The 24,027-nt window shown below is 46.3% G+C and overlaps 2 protein-coding genes across 3 annotated transcripts in view; one reads left to right on the forward strand and one right to left on the reverse strand.

Annotated features, from left to right (window-relative positions):
• Nucleotides 1–13,385: 13,385 nt before the first annotated feature.
• GNPTG (N-acetylglucosamine-1-phosphate transferase subunit gamma) lies at nt 13,386–23,900 on the reverse strand. Of its 2 annotated transcripts, XM_075318091.1 has the most exons (11): nt 23,811–23,898; nt 21,368–21,422; nt 20,630–20,697; nt 20,265–20,319; nt 18,949–19,032; nt 18,656–18,749; nt 17,007–17,121; nt 16,849–16,931; nt 16,624–16,755; nt 16,135–16,213; nt 13,386–14,223 (listed from the first exon to the last, which is right to left on the reverse strand). In XM_075318091.1, exons 1-11 carry the CDS (start codon nt 23,842–23,844, stop codon nt 14,117–14,119), a joined length of 906 nt encoding a protein of 301 aa, XP_075174206.1. In that variant the 5' UTR covers nt 23,845–23,898; the 3' UTR covers nt 13,386–14,116. The 2 variants fall into 2 exon arrangements, with proteins under 2 accessions (XP_075174206.1, XP_075174207.1); XM_075318092.1 differs by lacking the exons at nt 18,656–18,749; nt 18,949–19,032 and having other exon boundaries at nt 20,265–20,347; nt 23,811–23,900.
• Nucleotides 23,817–24,027, forward strand: part of TSR3 (TSR3 ribosome maturation factor) — a 30,510-nt gene continuing 30,299 nt past the window's right edge. Inside the window, exon 1 of the mRNA XM_075318090.1 lies at nt 23,817–23,911. The gene's annotated coding sequence lies outside the window, so the exon portion shown is untranslated. The remainder of the gene's footprint in view (nt 23,912–24,027) is intronic.

Consider the following 24,027-nt stretch of genomic DNA (forward strand, 5'->3'; position numbering starts at 1 on the left):
ATACATCCAGTTTGTGTGGTGTGTCTGTGCTGCTGCTCTCACCGCTGTCATTATTATACACATTGACCCCAGTGTTGAGAGTATTTTTATGTGTATGGAATTATTTCATCCACTCTCGTTCTAATTGTATGCTGTGATCTATGTGCTGTAGTCTTTGCGGTGGCACTGACACCTGTGCATATGGTGTTTGTGGTGTTTTTCACTGCTGCCGCGTGAAACACACATTAGCCGCAGTGTGAGAGAGTATATATATATATATATATATATATATATATACATATACATATACAGATATACATTGGATCTATTGCTCTCACTATATTGTATATTGCGGCCTTTGTGTCTTTTTGCTGCGGTACTGACTTTCACTATCAGCACGGATATATACATATATTTATGTGTTTTTTCCAATATGTGTATACACAATTGCTTAACAATTCTTTTACTCTCACTATAATTGAATGGTGTGGTCTCTGTATCTTTTCGCTGTAGAGTTGATTTCCATCTCAAACACAGAGATATATACCAATATGGTGCACTCTATATGATATAAATTATAAAATGACAAAAGAATTTTTCCCACACTGAGAAGTTAGATACTACTACTTTTGGCCTTCTCTTACATATACTAGGTCTTCTCTTCCTCTGTATATTATACTTTATACCAAGAATTGCCCTGATATACTATCCTTCTATGTTTATCTTCTCTATAGTTGTGGGTCACTATTGCCCTATCTGGATGCGACCTTATATTATTTTTGTATATAACTGGTACATTGCGACCAATTTTTGCACTGTTTGCGGTGATGTATACCGTTCTCCCCTTCCCATCACCTTTCCGCATGTTCTAAAATTATAATATGAATATTAATAAAAAAAAGTTGAACCGATGATCACCTCTCTCGTTTTTTGGTCCGTTCCCTCTCAGCGATTTGGTTCACACATTATAGTTCTTTCTGCGCTATATATGATGTATATGTATGTACATGTGTATTGCTATATACAGTTAGGTCCAGAAATATTTGGACAGTGACACAAGTTTTGTTATTTTAGCTGTTTACAAAAACATGTTCAGAAATACAATTATATATATAATATGGGCTGAAAGTGCACACTCCCAGCTGCAATATGAGAGTTTTCACATCCAAATCGGAGAAAGGGTTTAGGAATCATAGCTCTGTAATGCATAGCCTCCTCTTTTTCAAGGGACCAAAAGTAATTGGACAAGGGAGTCTAAGGTCTGCAATTAACTCTGAAGGCGTCTCCCTCGTTAACCTGTAATCAATGAAGTAGTTAAAAGGTCTGGGGTTGATTACAGGTGTGTGGTTTTGCATTTGGAAGCTGTTGCTGTGACCAGACAACATGCGGTCTAAGGAACTCTCAATTGAGGTGAAGCAGAACATCCTTAGGCTGAAAAAAAAGAAAAAATCCATCAGAGAGATAGCAGACATGCTTGGAGTAGCAAAATCAACAGTCGGGTACATTCTGAGAAAAAAGGAATTGACTGGTGAGCTTGGGAACTCAAAAAGGCCTGGGCGTCCACGGATGACAACAGTGGTGGATGATCGCCGCATACTTTCTTTGGTGAAGAAGAACCCGTTCACAACATCAACTGAAGTCCAGAACACTCTCAGTGAAGTAGGTGTATCTGTCTCTAAGTCAACAGTAAAGAGAAGACTCCATGAAAGTAAATACAAAGGGTTCACATCTAGATGCAAACCATTCATCAATTCCAAAAATAGACAGGCCAGAGTTAAATTTGCTGAAAAACACCTCATGAAGCCAGCTCAGTTCTGGAAAAGTATTCTATGGACAGATGAGCCCAAGATCAACCTGTACCAGAATGATGGGAAGAAAAAAGTTTGGAGAAGAAAGGGAACGGCACATGATCCAAGGCACACCACATCCTCTGTAAAACATGGTGGAGGCAACGTGATGGCATGGGCATGCATGGCTTTCAATGGCACTGGGTCACTTGTGTTTATTGATGACATAACAGCAGACAAGAGTAGCTGGATGAATTCTGAAGTGTACCGGGATATACTTTCAGCCCAGATTCAGCCAAATGCCGCAAAGTTGATCGGACGGCGCTTCATAGTACAGATGGACAATGACCCCAAGCATACAGCCAAAGCTACCCAGGAGTTCATGAGTGCAAAAAAGTGGAACATTCTGCAATGGCCAAGTCAATCACCAGATCTTAACCCAATTGAGCATGCATTTCACTTGCTCAAATCCAGACTTAAGACGGAAAGACCCACAAACAAGCAAGACCTGAAGGCTGCGGCTGTAAAGGCCTGGCAAAGCATTAAGAAGGAGGAAACCCAGCGTTTGGTGATGTCCATGGGTTCCAGACTTAAGGCAGTGATTGCCTCCAAAGGATTCGCAACAAAATATTGAAAATAAAAATTTTGTTTGGGTTTGGTTTATTTGTCCAATTACTTTTGACCTCCTAAAATGTGGAGTGTTTGTAAAGAAATGTGTACAATTCCTACAATTTCTATCAGATATTTTTGTTCAAACCTTCAAATTAAACGTTACAATCTGCACTTGAATTCTGTTGTAGAGATTTCATTTCAAATCCAATGTGGTGGCATGCAGAGCCCAACTCGCGAAAATTGTGTCACTGTCCAAATATTTCTGGACCTAACTGTATAATTTCTACGATATGCAGATGTTTATGCCATTATCTATACATGTGAAAAGAGGTATACATAGTATGGACAAGTACAATAATCATTATCAAAGCAAGACACAGACAGGTACAGGAGGAGAGAGGTCCCTGCCCACGAGGGCCCACAGTCTACAAGGTTTGGGTGAGGATACAGTAGATGAGGGTGGAAATGGTCGTGCGGCGCTGTATCAGACTGAGGGTTACGGCAGGTTGTAGGCTTGTCGGAAGAGGTGAGTCTTCAGGTTCCTTTTGAAGCTTGTCAAGGTAGGCGAGAGTCTGATGTTTTGTGGTAGAGCATTCCAGAGTATAGGGGAGGCACGGGAGAAATTTTGGATGCGATGGTGGGAAGAGTAGATGAGAGGAGATCTTGTGAGGATCGAAGGTTACATGCAGAGCTAAGTAAGGGGAGACTAGGTCACAGATGTAGGGAGGAGACGGGTTGTGGATGGCTTTGTTAGGTCATGGTTAGGGTTTTGAACTGCAGTCGTTGGGCAATGGGAAGCCAGTGAAGGGATTGGCAGAGAGGAGAGGTCGGGGAGTAGCGGGGGGACAGGTGGATTAGTCGGGCAGCATAGTGTAGAATGGATTGGAGGGGTGCGAGACTATTAGAAGTGACCGACTTAATTTTCAGACCTTGCAGGCTCTGCCAATGTGAGTTGTTTCCCTCTGTGTGCTCATGCTTTCTGAACAGAGGAGTATAGTTTGCAATGGGAGCTCTTTAACTCTTACCTCACTACCCTCCGCATTAAATTCCTTTGATCAACAAAAAATAATATAGAAAAGAAAAAAGTGGTCTTGCGTCAATGAACAGATCACGAAGTAGAAGAAGAATGGGGACTACGCCGCGCTGCCGTGTATTGACCAACAATGATGGAATCCAAGTGATTATATTAGTCTGCATTTCAGTGAGAACTCTCGCCTTCATCAGGACAAAATCACTGATAAGTAACAAAAATGTCAAATTCTTTTCTCATCACTTTCAGTGAAGGACACAGCACTCGCCCAATTTTCTTATTTGGGATCTACAATGTCCAGTCTTCAGATGAGAAATATTTTTATCCATTGTTATTGGATGTTCTGTGAATCTTATTTTTACTGACTATCTAGGTGTTTCTCTACTTCTACTGCTTTCTACTAATTGATTCAGCTCAATGCCTGCAGAAGGGGTAAAGCTGGTGTTAGGAGGAATCACTTAAAAAGGTTTTCCCCTTTCTGGAAATCTTTATGATAAAAAAAACAAACCACGCTATAGTCATAGTCTCCAGGTCCTGCAATGAGTCTCCACCATGGCTAATGGTGTGTATCATGTCAACAGAGCAGCAGCCAATGTGTAAGCTGACAGGTGTGATCCCTCAACACTTACATAGGTTGAATAAAAGCCCTCGGTCCATCTAGTTCACCCTTTCTCCACCAATTTTACATTTTGCCTCTAAATCATTTAGAACCAACAAAGTTGTGTATACTGAGGAAATGATCCAGCCCTGATATAAAAGCTATTATAGTGTCTGCCATTACTACCTCTTGTGGTAGGGCATTCCACAGTCTGCCGAGGAGCTCACCGATCCGCTGCCAGACACAGGGAACAGTGACTAAGACCTACAAGTGGACCTGGGGATGGTGAGTACAACATTTTTTGTTGTTTTTGTTTTTTGTTTTTTTTAATGGTGTTCATTGTGTTGTCAAACTGACCTGGCAATAGGATTCTTCAGATCAGTATCATCATGGTGATACCAAATTTAGAGATTTTTTTTTAGTAGTTACAAAAAAATAAAAAATGAATCACTCTTTAAAACAAAAACCCCAAACATTCAGTTTGTCGCCATTTTCTGAGGCCTGTAACTTTTTATTATTTTATTTTTACAGTAATGGAGCTGGGTGAAGGCTTGTCCATGTTTGACAACATCATGTACAAGCGGATGCTGGCTGTGTAACTTAGCTGGCATACATCCCACACAACGATCTATGATGAAAATATGTCACAGGTCCTTTAAGAGGACCAACCACCAGGATTTTCCTATATAAACTAAATCCAGTGCTATACTGGTGCTATCATGCTGATTCTATACATACCTTTAGTTGTGAGATCAGATGGATACTTTCTGAAATACAGGCAAGTGACGTTTGTGAATTCACTGTTATTTGATTGACGGGTGCAACAGAATATCTAATAGGTGGGTCGGGTTTTGCTAGTTATTTCCGCCCTTGTGTGCTGCATGTCCTTCCTCCCTCTGTCTCTGTTATTACAGGGGGAGGAATGACAGGCAGACAGGGGCGGTAATAACTAGCAAAAGCCAACCCACCTATTAGATATTTTGCAGCACCTGTCAATCAAATAACAGTGCATTTCACAAACTTTACTTTCCTATATTTCAGAAACTGTACATCCGATCTCACAACTACAGGTATGTATAGAATCAGCATGATAGTGCCAGTATAGCACTGGCTTTAGTTTATATAGGAAAATCCTGGTGGGTGGTCCTCTTAAAGGGGCTAACCTGATTTGAACAGGTTCATATTAATGAGAGGGCAGATTTACTAATCCTATGGGTTTTGGCTCATGAAAGATAAATAGTTTTTCAACTCTTGGCTTACTTTTATTACTTTTAGACTAATTTTTTTTTTTTTTTTTGCTTTTGTACTAAAGCTTGGGCACCTGAAGCCCGATCCCTGTGTCCAGCAAGTCGCAATGTTATAAATAGGTCCAAAACTAAATTCAAGAATTTACCCCAGTCTTTGAACTATTTCTCACTAAACTCAAAATTAATCTCACAAAATTAAATCTTGTTTAATGCTCATAGTGATGGCCTTGTCCAGTCGTATAGGCCTCAGTGCTCTTTCAGACTTCGGTGATCATTGCTCTGATGTTGGATCGCAACGTACAAACTAACCCGAGTGTGGCGGCTTCTTAGAAATTTATGAAAGTGTCCTGCTGGGGTCGGGAGATGCGTGGCCAGTCTATACACTGATCCGACATCAGACTGATAATCATGGACAGAGAGAAAAAGACGATCAAAAGCCCAATAAAAAAGAGAGAATCAAGATTTTTCAAAAACCAAACAGTCTTTATTTTTTTATATTTTTCAAAATATTAACACAAGTGAATATGTGGACACAACATATGCATCATATTATAGATAGCGGACCCTGAACGTTGCCAATTATCATATGGCCAATACTTCAAAAGAGACCATATACATGTGTGTATATATATACCAATATCCATTAAAAATTAGACATGGTAATGGTTGATATTGTAATAACCAACAAGCGTCACTATATATCAAGGTATATTATCATAATACTATATCTATACATACATCCACATAGTCTCAAAAGATATATATATATATATATATATATATATATATATATATATATATATATATACCAATTGATATGCACTGTTAACTGCTATATATCCTATAAATCGAAAGGCACTAATATACAGGTACCAAATTCAGTTCTAGATCAGTCCTAGCACAAATTGTATTTTATTGCAGGCAGTCAGCAATTATCACTACATTATACATTTTAACTGAGATGATGTATTCACCAATTATTATTATTATTATTATTATTATTTATTATTATTATAGCGCCATTTATTCCATGGCGCTTTACAAGTGAGAGAGGGTATACGTACAACATTCATTAACAGTACAAGACAGACTGGTATAGGAGGAGAGAGGACCCTGCCCGCAAGGGCTGACAGTCTACAGGGAAGGGGTGATGGTACAATAGGTGAGGACAGAGCTGGTTGCGCAGTGGTCTACTGGACTGAGGGTTATTGTAGGTTGTAGGCTTGTTGGAAGAGGTGGGTCTTGAGGTTCCTCTTGAAGCTTCCCATGGTAGTGGAGAGTCTGATATGCTGAGGTAGAGCGTTCCAGAGTATGGGGGATACTCAATATGTCCACCAATATGCCCTGCTGCAATCAACAGGATATTAAGAATGGCAGAAAAAAAAAGAGAATTTTGTTTACTTACCGTAAATTCTTTTTCTTATAGTTCCGACATGGGAGACCCAGACCATGGGTGTATAGCTTCTGCCTCCGGAGGACACACAAAGTACTACACTAAAAAGTGTAGCTCCTCCCTCCGAGCATATACACCCCCTGGATAACCAAATCTAGCCAGTTTAGTGCAAAAGCTGAAGGAGGACATCCACCCACAAGTAAAGATAGAGCAAAACCCGGAACAACCGGAACCTCTGTCTACAACAACAGCCGGTGAAAACACACGGAACAAGAACTGCCAACAGGCAACAGGGAGGGTGCTGGGTCTCCCATGTCGGAACTATAAGAAAAAGAATTTACGGTAAGTAAACAAAATTCTCTTTTTCTTCATCGTTCCTTATGGGAGACCAAGACCATGGGACGTCTCAAAGCAGTCCATGGGTGGGAAATAAACAGAAACTGTGAAGTAGGCAAAACCTAACTTCACAAATGGGCGACAGCCGCCTGAAGGATGCATCTGCCCAAGCTCGCATCTGCCGAAGCATGTGCATGCACTTGGTAGTGCTTCGAAAAGGTGTGCAGAGTAGACCAAGTGGCAGCCTGACAGACCTGCTGAGCCGTAGCCTGGTGCCTGAAAGCCCAAGAGGCACCGACAGCTCTGGTCGAGTGCGCCTTGATCCCCGGCGGGGGAGGCACCTGAGTACACTGGTAGGCATCGGATATGGCCGACCTAATCCAACGAGCTAGGGTCGGTTTAGAAGCCGAGAGACCCTTGCGCTGACCTGTGGTCAGCACAAAAAGAGAGGTGCACCGCCTAAGAACAGCGGTGCGTGACACATAGATCCGGAGCGCCCGCACCAGATCTAAAGTATGCAACGCTTTCTCAAAGCGATGCACAGGGGCCGGACAAACGGAAGGCAATGAAATGTCCTGGTTAAGGTGGAAAGGAGACACCACCTTAGGGAGAAAGTCCGGAGTCGGACGGAGAACCACCTTGTCTTGGTGAAAAACCAAAAAGGTGACTCCGAAGAGAGCGCAGCCAAATCAGAGACTCTCCTGAGAGAAGTTATGGCCACCAGAAAGACGACTTTCTGTGAAAGTCGAAACAAAGAAACCTCCCTAAGAGGCTCAAAGGGGGGTTTCTGTAAGGCCGTGAGGACCAGATTAAGGTCCCAGGGCTCCAAAGGCTGCCGGTAAGGTGGAATGATGTGAGATGCGCCCTGCATGAAGGTGCGCACCTGGGCCAGTCGGGCGATACGCCCCTGGAACAACACTGACAGAGCCGAGACCTGTCCCTTGAGGGAATTGAGGGATAGTCCTAGCTGCAGACCGGACTGTAGAAAGGACAGGATGGTCGGCAAGGAAAAAGGCCAAGGGACATGCCCGGAAGAACGACACCAGGACAGGAAAATTCTCCAAGTCCTGTGGTAAATCCTGGCCGAGGAAGACTTCCGAGCCTGAGTCATAGTGGAGATGACTTCGGAAGGAATGCCGGAAGCCGTCAGGATCCAGGACTCAAGAGCCACGCCGTCAATCTGAGAGCCGCAGAATTCTGGCGGAAAAACGGACCTTGTGAGAGAAGGTCTGGGCGGTCCGGGAGATGCCACGGCACCTCTACGGACAGACGGAGCAGGTCTGGGTACCAAGCTCGTCTGGAGCAATGAGTATGACCCGACGGCCCTCCATTCTGATCTTGCGCAGGACTCTGGGCAAGAGAGCTAGAGGGGGAAACACGTAAGACAGACGGAACTGGGACCAATCCTGAACCAGCGCGTCCGCTGCCAAGGCCTGAGGATCGTGGGAGCGAGCCACGTAAACCGGGACCTTGTTGTTGTGCCGGGATGCCATTAGATCCACTTGCGGCAGATCGACCGGAACACTGCCGGATGCAGAGCCCACTCGCCGCTGTCCACGGTTTGACGGCTGAGATAATCTGCCTCCCAGTTTTCTACGCCTGGGATGTGGACTGCGGATATGGTGGACTTGGGAGTCCTCCGTCCACTGAAGGATACGTTGAACCTCCAACATTGCCAGGCGGCTTCGAGTCCCGCCCTGGTGATTGATGTAGGCAACTGCTGTCGCGTTGTCTGACTGGACTCGAATGTGCTTGCCCGCCAACAGGTGGTGAAAGGCTACGAGAGCTAGGAGCACAGCTCTGATTTCCAGCACATTGATCGAGAGGGCTGATTCGGACGGAGTCCAAGTGCCCTGTGCTCGGTGGTGGAGAAATACTGCTCCCCAGCCGGAAAGACTGGCATCCGTGGTGAGAATCACCCAGGACGGGATCAGAAAGGAGCGTCCCTGGGACAGAGAGAGGGGCCGAAGCCACCACTGAAGAGAGCTCCTGGTCTGTGGCGACAGAGCCACTAGCCTGTGCAAGGAAGAAGTCCGCTTGTCCCAACAGCGGAGAATGTCCAGCTGCAGAGGACGCAGATGGAACTGGGCAAAGGGAACCGCTTCCATTGACGCCACCATCTGACCCAGCACCTGCATGAGGTGCCTGATGGAATGACGGCGGGGCCTCAACAGAGAGCGCACCGCCAGATGAAGGGACTGCTGTTTGACTAAGGGCAGCTTCACAAGTGCCGGCAGAGTCTCGAATTGCATCCCTAGGTACGTAAGTTTCTGGGTCGGGGTCAGAGTGGACTTGGGCAGATTGACAAGCCACCCGAATTGAACAAGCATGGCGAGAGTGAGCGAGACACTCCGCTGACAGTCTGCACTGGATGAAGCCTTGACAAGAAGGTCGTCCAGGTAAGGAATCACTGCCAACCCCTGGAGGTGCAGAACCGCAACCACTGCTGCCATGACCTTGGTAAATACTCGAGGGGCCGTGGCTAACCCGAAGGGGAGAGCCACGAATTGGAAATGTTCCTCTCCGATTGCAAAACGTAGCCAACGCTGGTGTGAAACTGCAATTGGCACATGCAGATAGGCATCTCTGATGTCGATGGATGCCAGGAAATCTCCTTGGGTCATTGAGGCAATGACTGACCGCAGAGACTCCATGCGAAAATGCCGCACCTGAACATGCTTGTTGAGAAGCTTGAGATCCAGGATGGGCCGGAAGGAACCGTCCTTCTTGGGGACTAGGAAGAGATTTGAGTAAAAACCTCTGAACCGTTCCCTGGCGGGAACCGGTACAATTACTCCGTTGGCCTGTAAGGATGCCACGGCCTGAGAGAAGGCGGCGGCCTTGGAGCAGGGGGGAGTGGACAGAAAAAATCTGTTTGGCGGGCTGGAAGAGAATCCTATCCTGTAGCCGTGGGAGATGATATCCCGCACCCACTGATCGGAGACGTGTTGAAACCACACGTCGCCAAAGTGGGAGAGCCTGCCACCGACTAAGGACGTTGCTGGCGCGGACAGATAGTCAAGAGGAGGCTGCCTTGGTGGCAGCAGCTCCTGCGGACCCTTGTGGACGCGGCTTCTTGCGCCAGGTGGGCTTCTGGCCCTTGGCTGAGTTAGTGGACGAGGCCGAGGGCTTAGAGGCCGCCCAGTTAGAGGAACGAAAGGAACGAAACCTCGATTGGTTGCTGCCCTGGACAGGTTTCCTGGGTTTAATCTGTGGCAAGGAAGTACTCTTCCCGCCTGTAGCCTCCTTAATAATTTCATCCAGTTGTTCACCGAACAGCCTGGACCCAGCAAATGGGAGTCCAGCAAGGTACTTCTTTGAAGAAGCATCTGCCTTCCACTCTCGAAGCCACAAGATCCTGCGGATAGCAAGGGAATTAGCGGAGGCCACCGCCGTGCGGTGAGAAGCCTCCAGCATGGCAGACATGGCGTAGGCTGAAAAGGCTGAAGCCTGGGAAGTTAAGGAAACCAATTCAGGCATAGAGTCCCTAGTGAGGGAATGCATCTCCTCTAGGGAAGCAGAGATGGCTTTGAGAGCCCACACTGCTGCAAAGGATGGGGAGAACGAGGCCCCTGCCGCCTCATAGACAGACTTGACCAGGAGGTCAACCTGGCGGTCAGTGGGATCCTTAAGTGAGGTGCCATCAGCCACAGATACGACTGTCCGGGCTGAGAGTCTAGACACTGGAGGGTCTACCTTTGGTGAGTGAGCCCACTCCTTGACCACCTCTGGTGGAAAAGGAAAACGGTCATCAGAACCACGCTTTGGGAAGCGTTTGTCAGGACAGGCTCTGGGCTTGGACACAGTGGCTTGAAAACTGGAGTGGTTAAAGAACATACTCCTTGTTTTCTTAGGCAAGGTAAACTGGTGCTTTTCTGCCAGAGAGGGTTGCTCCTCTGATACTGGCGGATTGAGGTCCAGTACAGAATTAATGGACGCAATCAAATCACTAACATCCGCATCACCCTCGGACGGATCAATGGGGCACATGGAGGTAGCGTCCGAGCCCCCAGTAAAGACATCCTCCTCATCCTGTGAGTCGGCTCGTGAATCGGAGCCGCGGGACGAGGAAGGAGAGGGGTCCCTGCGTCTCCTTTTAGGAGGACGGGGTCTGGGAACAGATAAAAAATCCTCTGTGAGCTCTGCAGAGCGAGCCGGAGCAGCAGAGGCGCCCTGAGAAGGGGGCTGATGCATGGTCAGCAGAGTCCGGGACAGCTGTCCCATGGAGTCGGCAAAGGACTGGGAGATAGCATTAGAAAACGATGCTACCCAAGCCGGGGGTTCAGCCACCGGGGCCGGAGCAGCCGGAGGGACCACTGGGGAGACTCCAGGCTGAGGCACCACCATGTTAGAGCAGGCATCACAATGTGGATATGTGCTCGGTTCAGGCAGTATGAGCTTACATACAGTGCATATTGAGTACAGCCTTGCAGCCTTGCTCCTAGTGAGAGACATGCTGCTGAGGTGGAGGTTCTGCAGTAAAGAACACACTCCTTCAGAATGACCCCCAGAGAGTGTATAAGAAAGTCCACAACCAGAGGTTGTGGCTTACCAGACCGTTTTGTGTGCCCTCCGGATCCCACAGCTCGGACCCCCAGACAGGTTGCAGAGATGCAGCAGCCAGCGCCGATCAGTGTGTGAACGCTGATAAAATGGCGCCGGAGTGAGGATGGGGGCGGGGCTTAGTCCAAGAGCGGGAACCGGAGGGCCAAGGAGATATATAGGGGAGGGAAACATCTCCTCAGAGAGGAGTGTCCTCCCCTGTGCTGAACGGCCGGTGGGCGGCGCCGCACTGTCTCCCTGCATGACTGACATGCAGTGGCAGTGAAACCGAAAGTAGGCCGCAGCCGAAGCCGGGGCCTAAATTTTTCAATGCGGCTGGCGAGCAGGCACCCTCGGCGCGGTTCTCCGGTGAAAACCGGAGAACCGGCCGGAAAAGTCACCAAAGTAACCTGACACACTCTCCCCAAAAATAAAGATGCAAAGGACCCCCTGCAATAACGTCTCAAATACTTAGCTTGTGAGACGCAGGGCCAAGTCCCTGAGGGATGAGTGCTCCGTCCGGCAGGGTCCTGCAAGGGCTGCGGATGGAGACCGGTCTCCTGCAAAGCAGTGAGAACCGTGATGGCTCCCACTTCAAGCCAGAGCCCGAGGGATGGTGAAGGAGCGCGGCATGTAAGGCTCCAGCCTTGTAAAATCAACCTTAACAGCACCGCCGACACAGTGGGGTGAGAAGGGACATGCCGGGAGTCCAGCTTGGATCCGCTTTTCTTCCAACTCTTTAAAATCAAAAATCAGATGAGAATGCATGTGTGGATGTGTGCCTCCTGAACACAAAGCATTGAACTGGCTAGATTTGGTTATCCAGGGGGTGTATATGCTCGGAGGGAGGAGCTACACTTTTTAGTGTAGTACTTTGTGTGTCCTCCGGAGGCAGAAGCTATACACCCATGGTCTGGGTCTCCCATAAGGAACGATGAAGAAAATAAATAAATAAATCGCTGAGCGGTATAATATACCTTAAACAAAAAACCCCAGTAACAATGTATAAGGTAAATTGTCATTACTTAGCAGGATATGTCAGTTGCAGTGAACATGCATTATGTAGTGACATCTGCTGGTGGTTTGTAAGAATTGCATCTTGCACCAGGACTGACTTATAAGTTGAATCTGGTATATGCATACTATCTTATACATTTACCTTATACATTGTTACTGGGGTTTTTTGTTTAAGGTATATTATACCACTCAGCGATTTATTTATTTTTTTTCTGCCATTCTTAATGTCCTGTTGATTGCAGCAGGGCATATTGGTGAATACATCATCTCAGTTAATATGTATAATGTAGTGATAATTGCTGACTGCCTGCAATAAAATACAATTTGTGCTAGGACTGATCTAGAACTGAATTTGGTACCTGTATATTAGTGCCTTTCGATTTATAGGATATATAGCAGTTAACAGTGCATATCACTTGGTATATATATATATATATATATATATATATATATATATATATATATATATATATATATATATATATATATATATATATATATATATATATATACATACATACATATATATATATACACCATCTCTTTTGAGACTATGTGGATGTATGTATAGATATAGTATTATGATAATATACCTTGATATATAGTGACGCTTGTTGGTTATGACAATATCAACCATTACTATGTCTAATTTTTAATGGCTATTGGTAGGTATGTATATATATATATATATATATATATACACATGTATATGGTCTCTTTTGAAGTATTGGCCATATGATAATTGGCAACGTGCAGGGTCCGCTATCTATAATATGATGCATATGTTGTGTCCACATATTCACTTGTGTTAATATTTTGAAAAATATAAAAAAAATAAAGACTGTTTGGTTTTTGAAAAATCTTGATTCTCTCTTTTTTATTGGGCTTTTGATCGTCTTTTTCTCTTCTCCTTGTCTCTAAATATATTACACGATTTATGCCCATATATAATATAGTCCTATTTCACAATGGATTTTATGATGTATACTATATAGCAATTTGTGAAAATGTATGATATATCACTGTTTTCTCTTTTCAATGATGATCATGGACGTCTGAAAGAGCCCGAACACACCTTTTCAGCCAAATCGATTTTCTAGTTCCTGAAGGGCAGGCGTTCCGGCTTGAATGATCATTCAGATAATCATCATCATCCTCATTGCAGCTGATGTTATTCTTTACTAATCAATACAGAAGTGGTGAGGTAGCTGTGACCCTATAGAAACTGGTCACATGTACTAATAAAGGAGAATTTTGAGTACACTATACTAAGTGTGTGCTGTATTGATTTCCCAAGTGTTCAGAAAACAAATCTTATTAATTTGGAGTTCAAAAGGCATAGGAGTGTATTTTGCTCACACCACAAATACCTTGTTCGCAAACTGGTGCAACATAATAAGGACTATATGACAAAGTGACTTGTTTTTCCTCATTCCAGATCTAAATTACAAGGCGAGAAGTCACATAAGAATATTATGTTTTTGGGGTTTTTTTGGCTCATATCAAGAAATGGACAATTGTCAAAACGTCCTCTGTTATGCAGCGGCACCACCGCAGGACTGATGATATCTGCAGCTAATGTTCATCTCGATCTCCTGTATCTCCACGTAGATGATATTTTTCCTCATTCTTTGGAGTAGATGTGACTGAACTCACTCCCTGCAATTCTGTATTAGACGATCCTGGATAAAAAAACAGATAAGAGATTTCAGCCAAATATACTGCCTGGCACTTTGTTTAAACCCCTTTTTCTTATTTTTAGGCTCTCTGACTGTCCAGAAATGTCCTTAATTCCCCTCAAGATATACCTACAGTGAGTTTATATATGAATGACAGTGCTGAACAATTTTGCAAAAAAAGAAAATACAACACTACTTAACACAAAAAAAGCAGAGGAAAATTCTAATTGGACATAATTTCACACAAAAGCCTAAAAAATGGGTTGGACAAAATTGTAGGCAAACAACTTTGTTTCAAGCATGTGATGCTCATTCAAACTTACATGTGGCTAGTAACAGATGAGGGCAATATGGAAATCACACCTGAAACCAGATAAAAAGGGGAGAAGTTGACTCAGTCTTTGCATTGTGTGTCTGTGTGTGCTACACTAAGCATAGAGAACGGAAAGAGGAGGAGAGAACTGTCTGAGGACTTGAGACTCCAAATTGTTGAAAAATATCAACGATCTCAAGGTTACAAGTCAAGCTTCAGAGATTTTGATGTTCCTTTGTCCATAGTGCACAACAATCAAAATGTTTACAACCCATGGCACTGTAGCTAATCTCCCTGGATGTGGACGACAGAGAAAAATTGATGAAAGGTTGTAAAGCAGGATAGTCTGGATGGCGGATAAGCCGCCCTAATCAAGTTCAAAAGTAATTCAAGGTGTCCTGCAGGCTAAGTGTGAGTGCAAACTATCCGTCCACATTTAAATGGAATGAAATGTTATAGAGGAGACCCAGGAGGATCCCACTGCTGACACAGAGACATGAAAAGCTATACGGCAGTTTGCTGAAATGTATGAAAGTGAGCCAAAATCCTGGAAAAGCGTCTTGTGGACAGATGAGACCAAGAGAGAGCTTTTTGGTAAAGCAGATCATTCTACTGTTTACCAAAACCAGAATGAGGCCTACAATGAAAAGAACACCGTACCTACAGTCATATATGGTGGAGGCTCAAAGATGTTTTGCGGTTGTTTTGCTGCTTCTGGCACTGTGTGTCTTGACTGTGTGCAAAACATCATAAAATCTGAAGATTACCAAAGGATTTTAGGTGGCAATGTCAGAAAGCTGGGTTTGCATCTTAGATCATGGCATTAGATTAGCAGGACAATGACCCCAAACACTTGAAGCCCCAAGAAATGTATGGAAACAAAGCGCTGGAGAGTTCTGAAGTGGCAGCAATGAGTCCGGATCTAAATCTCATTGATACCTGTGGAGAGATCTGAAAATTGCTGATGGGAGAAGAGAAGATGCCTTCACGTATGAGAGACCGGGAGCAGATTATAAAGAAGAGTGAGATTCCAGGTGAGAGGAGGAAGAAGCTTGTGGACGGTTATAGGCAGAGAATGATTACAGATATTTATTCCAAAGGATGTGTAAGCAAATGATTAATTTGAGGGTGCCAATAATTTTGTCTGGCCCAATCTGGAGATGTGTGAAATTATGTCCAATTTTTCTTTTTTTTAGCCTGTCCCACTACACACAAAGGAAATAAATGTGTATAACAAAAACGAGCACTAGAGATCCATGCATGGAGATCATTAGGGATGATTGAATACCTCAAATATTCGGCTTTGCAAATATCCGACAAATACCTCGTCGCTATGTGAATATTCGATGCGAAATGTAAGTCTATGGGGAGCCCGAATAGTTATTTGGGTTTCCCTTAGACTTACATTGTGCATCGAATATTCGAATAGCAGCAAGGTATTCGGCAAATACTCGTGAAGCCGAATATTTGAGGTATTCGATCATCCCTAGTGATCACACATAATGCCGTTACACGGTTATGTATGAATAGAACGTAGGCTGACAACACGGCCGTGTGAATGCGGCATTATCACCACCTTCTTTCATTAAAGGCTTTCTTACCGTTCTTGAGATAAGAAATCCCGTGTCTCTCCAAAATGCCTTGTAGTCTCTTTATTTCCTCGGACAATTCAGCATGATCCTGATAAGAAACCGGACAATACATCCCTTTAGGTCCCACGTCAGAAACCCTCAACATGGAGTAGACCGATGGCTGCTTTGATGGTGATTTTGCACAGTCTACCTTTAGACAACGTTCGCAGTGTCGTCCCCTATAGGATACTGTATAATAATATTTATTCATTTTTATAGCGCTATTAATTCCGCAGCGCTTTACATACATACGCAACCCTGTCCCCATTGGGGCTCACAATCTATCAGGATGTCTTTGGAGTGTGAGAGGAAACCCACACAAACACGGGGAGAACATACAAACTCCATGCAGATGTTGTCCTTGGTGGGATTTGAACCCAGGACCCCAGCGCTGCAAGACTGCAGTGCTAACCACTGAGCCACCGTGCCGCCCTACTGTATGACCACCTCTGTACATACCTGACTGCACTGCTCCAGTGAGTCAAAGCTCTGCGATCGAGTCTGGTTTGGATTTACATCACTTTTGTTCTCTACGGCCTTTTTTAAGTATCCGGCTTCTCGAAATATTTCTTGAAGTCGTTTCTTGTATCCCTGTAAAACAGCAGAACGATCAGCGTCGCGTCATGTTCCTAGGGATGAATAATGCCGCCACACTATACATAATGGCCGATGGACGCCTTGTACCTGCTCAGTAATAAGCTCATCATACAGGGACTGTTCGGCTTCGTCCCACTGTCTTCTCATCTCTTCTCTGAGGGTCGGGTACACTGCAACCACAAGAGCAAGAATGAATGGTGGAAAACGAGGGGCGCTGGCATCTCCTCTCCTGGGGGGCATCATACCTAGCAGTGAGTGCGGGTGGCACACCAAGGGGGTTTCAAACGCCATGGAATAGACGCACGTGCTGGGCTCCGAGACCGTGGCCAACTTGTTGCTCCTTCCACAGACCAAGTGAACCTGTAACCACAAGGTCTCAGCATTAGGTGACTACATACAGAACATGGAGACCCGATTACCCCACTCACAAGCTCAAGCTAAGGAGGGCAGGGGTTATTGTACTTGGTCTGTTATTAAAAGGTCAAACTGGGCACAAATTAAAAAAGCTGTCCATTACCCTAGACCACCAGGAATATGGACATTAATCTCTCCACTACACTAGAATAATAGAAAAGTTGGCAAGAATCTTTCCACCTTACCACCAGGGACGTTAGCATTCACCCCTTCCACTACCCTAGACCACCAGGGAGGCTGGGATTCACCCCTTCCACTACCCTAGACCACCAGGGAGGCTGGGATTCACCCCTTCCATTACCCTAGACCACCAGGGATACTGGGATTCATCCCTTCCACTACCCTAGACCACCAGGGATACTGGGATTCATCCCTTCCACTACCCTAGACCACCAGGGAGGCTGAGATTCATCCCTTTCACTACCCTAGACCACCAGGGATACTGGGATTCATCCCTTCCACTACCCTAGACCACCAGGGATATTGGGATTCATCCCTTCCACTACCCTAGACCACCAGGGATGCTGGGATTCACTCCTTTCACTACCCTAGACCACCAGAGAGGCTGGGATTCAACCCTTCCACTACCCTAGATCACCAGGGAGGCTGGGATTCACTCCTTTCACTACCCTAGACCACCAGGGATACTGGGATTCATCCCTTCCACTACCTTAGACCACCAGGGATATTGGGATTCATCCCTTCCACTACCCTAGACCACCAGGGATGCTGGGATTCACTCCTTTCACTACCCTAGACCACCAGAGAGGCTGGGATTCAACCCTTCCACTACCCTAGATCACCAGGGAGGCTGGGATTCACTCCTTTCACTACCCTAGACCACCAGGGATACTGGGATTCATCCCTTCCACTACCCTAGACCACCATAGAACTTTAGGTTCACCTTGATATTACCAAAGTCCATCAGGGAAGCTTAAATTTACCTCTTCACTACCCTGGTCACCAGGGGAATCTGTCAATCATTGTTTCCACTAACCTACATCAATGAAGTATTAATCTCTCATCTACACTACACTACCAGGGAAGTGGCATTTACCCCTCCACTACCATAGACCACCAAAGACATTCACCCTGCCACTAACCTAGACCATCAACAAAGTTAGTATTAATCTCTCGTCTACACTATACCACCAGGGAAGGTGGCATTTGCCCCTCCACTAGCCTAGTCCACCAAGGACATTCCCCCTGCCACTACCCTAAACCATCACATAAGCCGATATTCATCCCCCCCAAACTAGATGGCCAGGGCTGCTGGCATACATTCACAACCCTAGACCACCAGGGATGCTGGCAGTCATACCCTCACTACCCTAGAGCACGATGGATGCTGGAATAATGTGTCCATCTTTCTAGTATCCCGTCTGCTGGGATTCCATACCCCGGGGTTTCATGTCTGATGTGTGACACGTGTATATATGATGTGATATATTGGGGTGAAGCAGCACAGGCTCCGGTAAACCTTAGTTTGTCGGTTCATGTTTCCGCACGAATCTCCCGATCTCATCCACATGCCTGAGAACGTGTTGTTCTCTATTTCCCATTCTTGCCAAATCCTAAAACACAAGAGAAGAAGCCTCAGTTTCCATTAATTCTGGATGAAGTGCACCAATCCGGCCACTAGAGGACAGCGAGACACTGATCCACAAGGAGCGGCTGTTTCTCGCCTTCATCCAGCAAGATCAGATCAGTTTCTGATCAGACAGAAAAGGAGGAATCACAGAGGTGAAATCCTCGGCCAGAATTATTTCTTACCCTAATATCCCGCTGTAGGCGTTCCAGCGGAAGGTCTGCTCGTGCTGCGTGACGTTGTGAAAGGGGCAGAACTCGTATTTGTATCTATGATGGTGAAGATGAGAAGGAGAAGGTTACTTCACGAGGGGACACGCACCCCAATACTGCCCTGCGGATACTCCACACCCTGTCACTCACTCCTGTACTGTCAGAACAAATACGTGTTTGCAATATACAGGCAATTTTGTCACCTCAGTAAGTAGGAGACATCTTGTGAAGCAATTCCCCTGGTGCTCCGGTCGCTCTCGGATTTCCTGGCCCCTCTAGGATTCTCTGGCTGATTTCTGCTTCCCTGGCCCTCTGGCCACTCTCAGGCTCCCCTGGCCCTCTGGCCACTCTCAGGCTCCCCTGGCCCTCTGGCCACTCTCAGGCTCCCCTGGCCCTCTGGCCACTCTCAGGCTCCCCTGGCCACTCTCAGGCTCCCCTGGCCACTCTCAGGCTCCCCTGGCCACTCTCAGGCTCCCCTGGCCACTCTCGGGCTCCCCTGGCCACTCTCGGGCTCCCCTGGCCACTCTCGGGCTCCCCTGGCCACTCTCGGGCTCCCCTGGCCACTCTCGGGCTCCCCTGGCCCTCCGGCCACTCTCGGGCTCCCCTGGCCCTCCGGCCACTCTCGGGCTCCCCTGGCCCTCCGGCCACTCTCGGGCTCCCCTGGCCCTCCGGCCACTCTCGGGCTCCCCTGGCCCTCCGGCCACTCTCGGGCTCCCCTGGCCCTCCGGCCACTCTCGGGCTCCCCTGGCCCTCCGGCCACTCTCGGGCTCCCCTGGCCCTCCGGCCACACTCGGGCGCCCCTGGCCCTTCGGCTGATCTCAGGTTCCCCGGCCCTCTGGTCGCGCTCACGTTTCCTAGCCCGCTCTCTGTTTCGTAGCCCTTCCAGATCATGTTTTTCAAGCAGATTCGGGATTGGATTTGCTGCAGAATTATCCACAGAAAATCCAAATTTTGCCTTTAACATCACAGACTCTGACTGACAGGGATGGGCCTCCAATTGCTGAGTTAAAGGGGTCTCATGCTCCACACACCTGCTGTGACATGTGCATAATCGGCAGGTACTGAGCTAATGTGCCATGATACCTGGTGATTGTGCACGTGGCCGGCAAATGTGTGTACACGAGCTATCGTCACCTTCTGATGTGGACGCATGGGGGGGGGGGGGGGACGGAGTACCCCTGTAAACCATAGTCATCCCATTACTGAATAAACCCCTTTCCATTAGGCCGGGTGTCCCAATCTGGGTGAGGTCCGATCAGCCAGCGCCCCATATATACCCCATTACTTACGTGGATTCCACAAAACTGAAACACTTTCCAGCCAACCTGAAAAGATGCGGTGGTCCTGTAATACAAGGCAAGGGGCGATGAATCTAGTGGAAGAACAGGAAAAAGAAAACTACCTATAACGTAAAATTTCTCAACCCTAGCCCCCCAGGACCCCCAACAGGTTATGATTAATAATAATAATTTTATATAACTCCAACATTCTGCAGCACTCTAAAACATTACATTTAATAGGGGCTGCAATACCACAAACAACCTGTGGACAGAAGTGGCGCTGTGTATTTAGGAAGGAAGATAAGTTTTTGCAAACAATTTACAGCCCTGCCCATTATTATTCCCCATCCCCCGGAGCATTGGTAAAATGTTACCTGAGACCGGAGAGGGCTCTGTCCTTGGCTGCAGCTTGTTTGTCTGCGATAAGAACGGATTGTTCAACCTTCGAGAAAATGAACATGGCCGTCATCACCACATTCTCCTTCACAGGCAGCAAAGAAATAGTAAAACTGTTCACAGAAACCAAATACAAGGAGTGAACCTGAATTTCTGCTGGTTATGTGCTTTGTCACGTTCTGGATTCGCTGGTGCAGTTTGGATAAAATCCCTGTTTTTTCCTGATATTGATCTAGCAGAGTTCAGAATGCTGAGCTTTGTATAATCCCGCCACTGCCCTGATTGGCAGCTTCTTGTGTACACTGTAAGTGGTGGAGGCGCAGTTACACATTAGGTGGACTGGCCTGCATCTGACACCTAGTCCAGCAGTGATAATATACTACTGATAAAATACTGATTGTATTGAAATCACAGCAAGCAGTGACCATTCTCAGGTACTGTAGCTCAGCGCCATACAGTGGCCGTTTTTGGTACTGCAGCTCAGCTCCATACATTGGCCATTCTTGGTACTGCAGCTCAGCGCCTTTTGTCAGAGATCTGACCTGCAATACCTGAGAACAGCCACTACATGGCGGGCGGAGCTGTGGTGCTCCCTTGTATATTTTTGGGTCCGCAGACATCTGATACTGACTTTTTCCTGTGGATAATTCTTCAGTTTCCTGGAGTTGAACACTATTAATAGGAGGCTGTAAAATAACAGGAATATCTTCACCTACCCGAACGTATTCGGCTCCTCCACAATCTTCATCTTTGTGGCAGCCGCATCATAGCCTGAAAGACAAACCGGTATATTATAGCCGGAAGTGAAATAATCAGTAGCGACTGACGCTGAGCAACCAATCGGATTGCAACTTTATGTCGGGGAGAAAAAACGCTAAGATATGGGGGGCTCTGAGTACGGTCTCTGTTATAAAGGGGCGCACGGCGATTAGTACAGGTCTCACTATACAGCAGACTGCAGCATTAAAGGAACCAGAAGTCCCAGAATGCCCTGAGATCAGTGCTAGAACTACAAGTCCCAGAATGCCCTGAGATCACTGCTAGAACTACAAGTCCCAAAATGCCCTGAGATCACTGCTAGAACTACAAGTTCCAGAATGCCCTGAGATCACCGCTAGAACTACAAGTCCCAGAATGCCCTGAGATCAGTGCTAGAACTACAAGTCCCAAAATGCCCTGAGATCACCGCTAGAACTACAAGTCCCAAAATGCCCTGAGATCACTGCTAGAACTACAAGTCCCAGAATGCCCTGAGATCAGTGCTAGAACTACAAGTCCCAAAATGCCCTGAGATCAGTGCTAGAACTACAAGTCCCAGAATGCCCTGAGATCAGTGCTAGAACTACAAGTCCCAGAATGCCCTGAGATCACCGCTAGAACTACAAGTCCCAGAATGCCCTGAGATCAGTGCTAGAACTACAAGTCCCAGAATGCCCTGAGATCACTGCTAGAACTACAAGTTCCAGAATGCCCTGAGATCACTGCTAGAACTACAAGTCCCAGAATGCCCTGAGATCAGTGCTAGAACTACAAGTCCCAGAATGCCCTGAGATCAGTGCTAGAACTACAAGTCCCAGAATGCCCTGAGATCACTGCTAGAACTACAAGTCCCAAAATGCCCTGAGATCACTGCTAGAACTACAAGTCCCAGAATGCCCTGATATCAGTGCTAGAACTACAAGTCCCAGAATGCACTGAGATCACTGCTAGAACTACAAGTCCCAAAATGCCCTGAGATCACTGCTAGAACTACAAGTCCCAGAATGCTCTGAAATCAGTGCTAGAACTACAAGTCCCAGAATGCCCTGAGATCAGTGCTAGAACTACAAGTCCCAAAATGCCCTGAGATCACTGCTAGAACTACAAGTCCCAGAATGCCCTGAGATCAGTGCTAGAACTACAAGTCCCAGAATGCCCTGAGATCAGTGCTAGAACTACAAGTCCCAGAATGCCCTGAGATCAGTGCTAGAACTACAAGTCCCAGAATGCCCTGAGATCAGTGCTAGAACTACAAGTCCCAGAATGCCCTGAGATCAGTGCTAGAACTACAAGTCCCAAAATGCCCTGAGATCACCGCTAGAACTACAAGTCCCAGAATGCCCTGAGATCAGTGCTAGAACTACAAGTCCCAGAATGCCCTGAGATCACTGCTAGAACTATAAGTCCCAAAATGCCCTGAGATCACTGCTAGAACTACAAGTCCCAGAATGCACTGAGATCACCGCTAGAACTACAAGTCCCAGAATGCCCTGAGATCAGTGCTAGAACTACAAGTCCCAAAATGCCCTGAGATCACTGCTAGAACTACAAGTCCCAGAATGCCCTGAGATCACTGCTAGAACTACAAGTCCCAGAATGCCCTGAGATCAGTGCTAGAACTACAAGTCCCAAAATGCCCTGAGATCAGTGCTAGAACTACAAGTCCCAGAATGCCCTGAGATCAGTGCTAGAACTACAAGTCCCAGAATGCCCTGAGATCAGTGCTAGAACTACAAGTCCCAGAATGCCCTGAGATCACTGCTAGAACTACAAGTCCCAGAATGCCCTGAGATCAGTGCTAGAACTACAAGTCCCAGAATGCCCTGAGATCAGTGCTAGAACTACAAGTCCCAAAATGCCCTGAGATCACCGCTAGAACTACAAGTCCCAGAACGCCCTGAGATCACTGCTAGAACTACAAGTCCCAGAATGCCCTGAGATCACTGCTAAAACTACAAGACCCAGAATGCCCTGAGATCACTGCTAGAACTAAAAGTCCCAGAATGCCCTGAGATCACTGCTAGAACTACAAGTCCCAGAATGCCCTGAGATCAGTGCTAGAACTACAAGTCCCAGAATGCCCTGAGATCAGTGCTAGAACTACAAGTCCCAGAATGCCCTGAGATCACTGCTAGAACTACAAGTCCCAAAATGCCCTGAGATCACTGCTAGAACTAAAAGTCCCAGAATGCCCTGAGATCAGTGCTAGAACTACAAGTCCCAAAATGCCCTGAGATCACCGCTAGAACTACAAGTCCCAGAATGCCCTGAGATCAGTGCTAGAACTACAAGTCCCAGAATGCCCTAGCAGCATAACACCGTCTTTGTGGCTGGGCCTTGTGGTGCCAGACGCCGATGACACGTCATATTATTATATACACTGGTCACCCATCTGCTCACCTAAACACAGGAGAAGCCACATCCAGGCCGCCATGATGCGCAGTCACATGACTTTCACCACTCGGTAGTGGAGCAGAGAGATATTGTGGTTGACGTTCAAGGTATTGTGAGGCGGGAGGGCGAGTCTGGATCCCGGCTGTGCTCTCCATGCACAGATCTCTGCATGACCCCATGAAGCTGTATAGAGGATAGATATACAATATAATAGATTTACACA

Source organism: Anomaloglossus baeobatrachus, chromosome 7, assembly GCF_048569485.1.
Source record: "Anomaloglossus baeobatrachus isolate aAnoBae1 chromosome 7, aAnoBae1.hap1, whole genome shotgun sequence".
Classification (NCBI taxonomy): Eukaryota; Metazoa; Chordata; class Amphibia; order Anura; family Aromobatidae; genus Anomaloglossus; species Anomaloglossus baeobatrachus.